This window comes from Salmo trutta, chromosome 27 (genome assembly GCF_901001165.1).
Source record: "Salmo trutta chromosome 27, fSalTru1.1, whole genome shotgun sequence".
Classification (NCBI taxonomy): domain Eukaryota; kingdom Metazoa; phylum Chordata; class Actinopteri; order Salmoniformes; family Salmonidae; genus Salmo; species Salmo trutta.
Window position 1 is genome coordinate 19,790,507 of NC_042983.1, and position 8,672 is coordinate 19,799,178.

The 8,672-nt window shown below is 40.6% G+C and overlaps 1 protein-coding gene across 1 annotated transcript; it reads right to left on the minus strand.

The window, feature by feature from the left end:
• Positions 1–5,161: 5,161 nt before the first annotated feature.
• On the minus strand, positions 5,162–7,977 carry LOC115164539 (ubiquitin-like protein 4A-A). The gene is made up of 4 exons (XM_029717134.1): positions 7,798–7,977; positions 7,139–7,244; positions 6,145–6,347; positions 5,162–5,815 (listed from the first exon to the last, which is right to left on the minus strand). Exons 1-4 carry the CDS (start codon positions 7,843–7,845, stop codon positions 5,708–5,710), a joined length of 465 nt encoding a protein of 154 aa, XP_029572994.1. The 5' UTR covers positions 7,846–7,977; the 3' UTR covers positions 5,162–5,707.
• Positions 7,978–8,672: the final 695 nt, after the last annotated feature.

Below are 8,672 nucleotides of genomic sequence, written 5' to 3' on the forward strand. Positions count from 1 at the left end.
GGAATCATGTAGTATGGAATCATGTAGTAACCAAAAACGTGTTAAATAAATCAAAATATATTTTATATTTGAGATTCTTCAAAGTAGCCACCCTTTGCCTTGATGACAGCTTTGCACACTGTTGGAATTCTCTCAACCAGCCTCATGAGGAATGCTTTTCCAACAGGGAGTTCCCACATATGCTGAGCACTTGTTGGCTGCTTTCCCTTCACTCTGCGGTCAAACTCATCCCAAACCATCTCATTTGGGATGAGGTCAGCTGATTGTGGAGGCCAGGTCATATGATGCAGCACTCCAATCCTTCTTGGTCAAATAGCCCTTACACAGCTTGGAGGTGTGTTGGGTCATTGTCCTGTTAAAAAACAAATAATAGTCCCACTAAGCTCAAACCAGATGGGATGGTGTATTGCTGCAGAATGCTGTGGTAGCCATGCTGGTTAAGAGTGATTTGAATTCTAAATAAATCACTGACAGTGTCACCAGCAAAGCACCCCCCATACCATCGCACCTCCTCCATGCTTCACGGTGGGAACCACACATGCGAAGATGATCCGTCATCAGACCAAAGGACAGATTTCCACCGTTCTAATGTCCACTGCTCGTGTTTCTTGGCCCAAGCAAGTCTCTTCTTATTATTGGTGTCCTCCAGTAGTTGTTTCTTTGCAGCAATTTGACCATGAAGGCCTGATTCACGTAGTCTCCTCTGAACAGTTGATGTTGAGATGTGTCTGTTACTTGAACTCTGTGAAGCGTTTATTTGGACTGCAATTTCTGAGGCTGGTAACTCCTAATGAACTTATCCTCTGCATCTTCCTTTCTGTGGTTGTCCTCATGAGAGCTAGTTTCATCATAGTGCTTGATGGTTTTTGTGACTGCACTTGAAGAAACTTTCAAAGTTCTTGAAATGTTCCGCTTTGACTGACCTTCATGTCTTAAAGTAATGATGGGCTGTTGTTTCTCTTTGCTTATTTGAGCTGTTCTTGCCATAATATGGACTTGGTCTTTTACCAAATAGGGCTATCTTCTGTATAACACCCCTACATTGTCACAACACAACTGATTGGCTCAAACGTTTTAAGAAGGAAAATAAATCCACAAATTAACTTAACAAGGCACACCTGTTAAATGAAATGCCTTCCAGGTGACTACCTCATGAATCTGGTTGAGAGAATGCCAAGAGTGTGCAAAGCTGTCAAGGCAAAGGGTGGCAACTTTGAAGAATCTAAAATCTCAAATATATTTAGATAGGTTTAAAAAGAAAATGGTTACTACATGATTCCAAATGTGTTATTTCATAGTTTTGATGTCTTCACTATTATTCTACAATGTAGAAAAGAGTAAAAATAAAGAAAAACCTTGGAATGAGTAGGTGTCCAAACTTTAGACTGGTACTGTAGTTCTAAGTATAAGCAAGTGCAAGCAAACGAGCTGCGTTGAGGTAGGCCTATTCGTTCAGCACTTTCTAAATGGACAGCGACAGAATTCAGAACATGGGCCATTCTTACAGTATTCTCCCTGTACACCAAGTCAGAACCGTAAGATAAATAATGGGGGCACATAAGCAGACAATGAAAGCTCTTACAATATTCAATGATTACATTTCTCTAACAGCTATAGATGTGCACCACCAAGTCAGAACAGTCGGCTGCGTTCTAAGGGGGAGAGGATTTGTAGCTCGATTGGAAGACTATGGCACTTGTAACAGCAGTGTAGTGGGTTGAATTCCCGGGACCACCCATATATTGAGATGGACCTAATTCTTAGGGTAGACACATAGGCTTCTAACAGCTTACTACACAACATACACTTAGTATTACTTTCTTAGCTAGAGTATACATATCTCCCTGGCATATTACATCACTTATGCAGCAGCATACAATAAATATTTTTGGACTCACTGTTGTTGTCCTGTACTCACTTGTACAGGAAGATGAAATGGCGGTCCTTCTTGTGACACACGCTGTATCACAATTGCTACTCAATTTAATGTGTGCTATAATTTTGGCAAGCACGTACCTATTCTCCGCTGTTTGTTGGTTGTGAAGGTCAGGGCTTGTCTATATGCAGTGTCTAGCTGAGCCACATTTTCCCCCAGTAATTCCAGTTTAAAGGCCCTGAACACTCATTCTGAAAAGTACTTTTTCTTTCATGGCTAACTATCAGGAAGTTTGAAAAGACAGGCTGAGTGGCCCGGAAGCTTATATTAATGAGTTCGGCTTGACTGACGGCTCTTTCAAACGCAACTTGGATGCACTCAAAGAAAGAGACCAAGTTTGTATTCTGCTGTATTAACTCAAGTAATTTTTGCTCAAAGCTGACCTGAGACATCCATGTCTTCATCACTGGAAAAGATAAATGGTTGAGTTTGATATCATTAACAAATAAGGTTGTCAAACTATTAAAACATTTCTTGAATAAAACATGAAAACAAATTGTTTACATTATTTTACCTTTAACGTCTATCTAAAAATGTGAATGCTTTTGCATATGTTGTAGCTTAGACCCTATTTGACATAACCTGAGGTGTTTGTGTTGTGCCCGCCATCGGTTGAGAGACAGCATACTCTTGAATACAGTGTGGGTCTCATTTCAATCATAGACTGTACATATCCCTTCAGACCATTGCAATTTAGCTGCTACATCATTTACATTTTCACTTCCAATTACTACCATAACGATGGCTGCCAGTCAACCCACAATTGGAAATGTGAATGTATATTTGATTATTTATTTATTATTTCAAAAGGTTTTCTTTGTAAGATTGACAGTATAATTTAAAACTACTAATATTCCCATTCGAGTGAAAATGTTCTGTGTGGACCTCCAAACATGTTTGCGCTACCTTGTAAATTTTATTCCCATTTCAGTACATTTATCAGCCAAAACATGACACCCACATGCTGTGTGTCAATCAATGGCGGGCACAACACAAACACCTCAGATGATGTAAAATTGGGTTTAAGCTAAAATATATACAGAAATGAAAACTTACGCGTTTTTTAGACACATTTTGGGGAAATTATAGAATAGTTTGACAACCCTGATTGTAAGCTTTTAAATTATATCAAACTCAACAGTTTATATTTTCCAGTGATGAAGGAATAGATATGTCATTGGTGGGGTATCTAAAACGGGTCAACTTTGAGCACATCTATCTACTAAATGTTTTGGCATTCAGGTCCAAAAAGTTACTTTCTGACCACTTCTACCATTTATGGAAAGTTTCATTCAAATCAAAGAGGTGCGGTTAAAAAGGGATTGAAATCAAATGGAACAACCCTACAACTAAACCTTTTAGACTTACACAGGCAGCCCAATTCTGATCCATTTGCCCAATTATTGCCAAGAGATCTGAACTGATAAGTCCAAAGAACAATAATTGGGCAAAAGGTTCAAATTGGGCTGTTTGTGTAAACACAGCCTAAGTCATTCCTTTCTCTATTATGTAACATGGTCCCTTTGGTTGTCTTGAGGTGCATGTAGTGGTGAGTTTACAGTTGTTGCGAATTTCACCCTTTTTTTACTAGATCTGGGACACTGCAGGGCAGGAGAAATTCCAGTCGTTGGGTGTTGCTTTCTATCGAGGTGCAAACTGTTGTGTCCTTGTGTACGATATTACCGCTCCCAACACCTTCAAAACTCTTGAAAGCTGGCGAGATGAGTTCCTGATTCAAGTGAGCCCTCGTGACGCAGAGATCTTCCCCTTTGTTGTGCTCGGCAACAAAATTGACTTGGAGAACAGCCAGGTCTGTGCATTTGCCCAGATGTGTGAATTATGTGAAGTTGTGCCATGCTGCAGTTACCTCAGTTTTTGGTTTGCTGTGTGAAATGTCATTTGTAAATAAAGTTATTACTGACCAGGTGATAACCAATCGAGCCCAGGCATGGTGTACAAGTAAGATCAGTATACCTCCTTCGAGACAAGTCCGAAGGAGGCCAATGTTGATCAAGCCTTCCAGACTATTTGCCTAAATGCTCTCAAACAGGTAACCATATGCTGATTGAATTTAAATGTTAAACTGATGACAACTTTCACACTCGAAGAACAATTGATTGATACAGATACAAACATGCATTCACAAAGCTTTTTTTTCTCCATTTCTAGGAATCAGAAGTAGAGACTTATGATTTCCCAGATCAGACTGAGGGATGACACACCAGCCTCCTCCAGTGATGGCTGCAGCTGCTGAAGGGAGGAAAAAGGATGAATATACACAATGATGTTTGATTGAGGGGGGTGGGACTACGAACATGTACATTCCTACCATTTTATGTCTTCCCATACGTGAGATATCAGATGAAAAATGCAAATCTCCGTTTTTCTCTTTTAAGTTGTCCCCCCCCCCCCCATGTGACACGAACATCAATTTCAGTCTTTTCACCAAGACAACTGGCTTTGTATATGATACTCATCAGCCATCCCATAACATATGTTATGTCGGGGAGACATCCAATGCAGATTCTCCCTTATTAACGTGCCTTCCATTTTGGTTGTGTTTTCTGTGCTAGCTCACTGTGTTTGTCATGGCAGCCATAACTACCATTCTTCCTCTTTAAAGAACTTGGTGTCACATTGTCATTCTCACTTATCTGCACTACTATTGTATTTACTATTTAAGGAGGTTAATACTTACGTACAGCATAATTGCATGAACAATAGAGAAGAATTGGAAGAGTTTTTAACTGCTGATTTGAGTGTAGAAATGGGACTCAAGTGTGACAGTAGGTGGTGGGAGAGAGGAGACAACTCTCACTAGGAAATCCATTATGATCAGCAATTTGTGCTGTATCTCTCAAATATGGACAATGCAGTCAGAGGCAAATTCCTGTTATCAAGTCACATTGATTATACAAAACTGGACATCTTGTTAGATGCGAGTTGAAATAGCTTTTCCCAGCTAAGAATGTTCAATATGCAGGCCAATGTGCACCCTGCTACCATAGATGAGGCAGAACGTCTCTCTTACACACATACCTTATGTTTTGATATTTTTTTAACCAAGTAGGTAGAAGTTAAATACCCCTATATATTTAATATAAATTGTTAAATAACTTCCTGACAAAGTTGAATAAAAAGGTGCAATTATGACAATACTATTTGAGGTAGATTGTGCTTTCTTTCATACTAGGGCTAGGCCTATTGAGTTGTACTGTATTTAGAATTTAGGGAAAAACAGTAACTTTATTTTTTAATGCTTGTATAAACACAATATTTACAAATCATACAATGGCTGCAAATAGCTAAACAGACAGGCACCACTCACCTTCTTACAGATAGTTTACAGAAAACATACCATCATTCATTTCCAACACATTGCTTATAAATAAGAACTTCCATAATTACTCAGTGTCCTCTTGTAGCGTGATGGAGCAGCCACAGATAACTTTAGACCAACAGTCAAAAGGGATTGGCTCTCATTTCAGTCTTGATTTGATCAAGTGAAAATATCCTATTAATTGAACTGGAATGACTGAAGAAAACAAAGAAAATAATCATTAAGCCAGGCTGTAATCTTGAAGCTTTGCTATAAGACTATAGTCAACAGTTCATTTTATCCCTGTACAATTAAACCTTTATCAGGCTGACACTGGGGATTCTCAGCATGAAGTCAATTTACACTGCAGCTCCCCTGCCATAATCTGTCAAAATTGACCCACCGCTCCTCTGGGAATCACCAGAATACTGTCATGTCAGATAGGTAGGCCCTCAATCCATGTACGATGTGTCCATGCCCTCACTGTCTGGGTGAAGCAGTCGCCCGGCCAGGCGTTCAATGTCATCCAGGCTGAGTTGCCGAAGTGAACGTTCATAATCCTTAAAGAGAAAGCAGTGTTAATCAATAGCTAGAGAAATATAAAATAATTAATACAGTACAAAAGTAGTTGTAACTACAGAGTCTCAGGTGAGAACATTCAGTGAATGATGTACTTCAGCGAAAGTACAGAGGGATGTTTTTAAACAGTTCATTGGTAATTATTGTAGCGTAGAAACAGAGCATTCAATGGGTGTGCATGCAAAGCAGCTTATATACTCCGAAATCAGAATAACGCATTTCCTGAGTGTTTTGTTTTTGTTGGTGAGCATGATAAGACCTATGGTTATGGACCAACAGCTGCCCTCTCTTGTTAATGGAAATACTGTACCTTGACAAGCTGTTCTTGCACTTTAGCTGCATCTGCAGGGCTGAAATGCTTCGCCAGGACAGTGGACAGAGTCTGCCACACCCCACTGACAGCACTGCTACTGCTAGCCATCCCAGCCACACCACTCCTCTCCCCCGCAGGACGAACCACCAAATTTAACTTGGCCTCTGGCCCAATGGAATAATCACTCAATCGGTGTTCATCTGAAAGGAAAATTGACAAAGATGTGTATAGCTTTGTAATATACATTGAGTACACAAAATATTAAGAATACCTGCTCTTTCCATGACAGACTGACCAGGTGAAAGTTATGATCCCTTATTCATGTCACTTGTTAAATCCACTTCAAATCAGTGTAGATGAAGGGGAGGAGACAGGTTAAATAATTTTTAAGCCTTGAGACATGGATTGTGTATGTGTGGCATTCAGAGGGTGAATGGGCAAGACCAATTACTTAAGTGCCTTTGAACAGGGTTTGGTAGTAGGTGTAATGGTGCAGATGGTTTGTGTCAAGAACTGGTTGTCATCAAGGCAAAGGGTGGCTTGCTGCTGGATTTTTCACACAACATTTTCCTGCATGTACCAAGAATGGTCCACCACCCAATGGACATCCATCCAATTTCACACAACTGTGGGAAGCATTGGCGTCAACATGGGCCAGCATCCCTGTGGACGCTTTCGACACCTTGTCAAGTCCACGCCCTGACGAATTGAGGCTGTTCTGAGGGAAAAAGTGGGGCGTGCAACTCAATATTTGGAAGGTGTTCCTAATGTTTGCTATACTCAATGTATGTACAGGTATGGATGTTACAAAGAGTATTCAAACATGTATTCAAACAGATCAATGTGTAGCTTGGTAGATTCAGTGACTTGACATCATCATACACAGTTGTCTACAACACCCCAGCTGTGTATGATTGTCATATGGCAGAGTCTAGGTAAATGGACTTTTCCGTTAACTACTAGCTACAGTAAAGTTAGTTGGTGTAGGTACCTGCAAGGGCTTTCCCTTTGTAAAGCAATCGCTGCTGATTTGCAGGTATATTCAGACGTTCAGACACCAGTTCTTTCACAGTGGATACTTTTTCATCTTCTGTGACCTGAAATTGTGACAGATTAAACAACTGACATGTAATATTCGTGACTATATTGATGAGCTATTACACAATTTATATAATTGAACAAGTCTTCCTGGTATGCCCGAGAGACAAAAGCAATGCTCACACAATTGCAGAGCTGCTGACCTGTCTGCTCAGGCACATTTTCTTCACTAGCAAGCAAGGAGAGGAACGCGCACTAACGCCCTGAACCAGAACGACAACGTTAGCTAGCCATCTTCACTACTAGTACGAACAAGAACGCTACAGTAACTAGTTAGCTAGCTGACACTGCATTTGTAGCCAGCTAGCTATCATTTCATTAAGTTACAGCCCTGCTGTGAACAGCATATCTATCAAGACACTTCGTAGCTAACGTTAGCTAGCTACATACAATTTTTTTAAAACATATTTCTTTAAAAATGCTAACTAGCTAGTTTCCTAACTGTAACCTGTACTGAAGCCCGTGATGCAGGAAAACAACATTTGCAGCTGGCTAGCTTAGCTGCTAGCCAAACATAGCCACCGGCTCTGGGCTGACTTTTGCTCTGCTTACCTGTACGTTGCACTCCTTTCCTTGAAGTGGTTTTACAGTTATAATCATTGTATTGACTGTGTAATTAAGAACGATTCGACGTTATTATATCAGTTTTGTTGTTTCTTCAAACAGGCCGAACCTTATCAAGAATCCATGTTCTAGTTACTTCCCTACTGCTTTTATTACTCAATATGTGCGTGCTGCCCCCTATTGTGTGGAGTATATTCGACCGGTCACTTATGGGGCTGGAGAAATGTTACTCTCAAATTCATAGATGGAACTATTGGTGCAAGGATAATTTGTGCATGATGATATTACAATTGTTTTAAAAAATGTCATCATGATAATTTTGTTATCGAGAGCATTACACAAATGTAATAGAATTTATTTATGTTATCGAGAGCATTACACAAACTGGAGCAACAAACCGCCCTTGCTGTCTCTGCCTGGCCGGTTCCCCTCTCTCCACTGGGATTCTCTGACTATAACCCTATTACAGGGGCTGAGTCACTGGCTTACTGGTGCTCTTCCATGCCGTCCCTAGGAGGAAGATCTTTGTGGGCTATACTCAGCCTTGTCTCAGGATGGTAAGTTGGTGGCTGAAGATATCCCTCTAGTGGTGTGGGGGCTGTGCTTTGGCAATGTGGGTGGGGTTATATCCTGCCTGTTTGGCCCTGTCCGGGGGAACCATCGGATGGGGCCACAGTGTCTCCTGACCCCTCCTGTCTCAGCCTCCAGTATTTATGCTGCAGTAGTTTATGTGTCGGGGGGCTAGGGTCAGTCTGTTATATCTGGAGTATTTCTCATGTCTTATCCGGTGTCCTGTATGAATTTAAGTATGCTCTCTCTAATTCTCTCTTTCTCTCGTTCTTTCTTTCTTTCTCTCTCTCTCT

What these genes read in the sequence shown, in the direction of transcription:
- LOC115164539 (XM_029717134.1), bottom strand. Translation starts at nt 7,845, where the DNA reads ATGATTATAACTGTAAAACCACTTCAAGGAAAGGAGTGCAACGTACAG. An exon ending in GAAAGGAGTGCAACGTACAG is followed by an intron (nt 7,245 to 7,797) that starts GTAAGCAGAGCA and finishes TCACAATTTCAG; the next exon opens with GTCACAGAAGATGAAAAAGT. An exon ending in CAAAGGGAAAGCCCTTGCAG is followed by an intron (nt 6,348 to 7,138) that starts GTACCTACACCA and finishes TTTTCCTTTCAG; the next exon opens with ATGAACACCGATTGAGTGAT.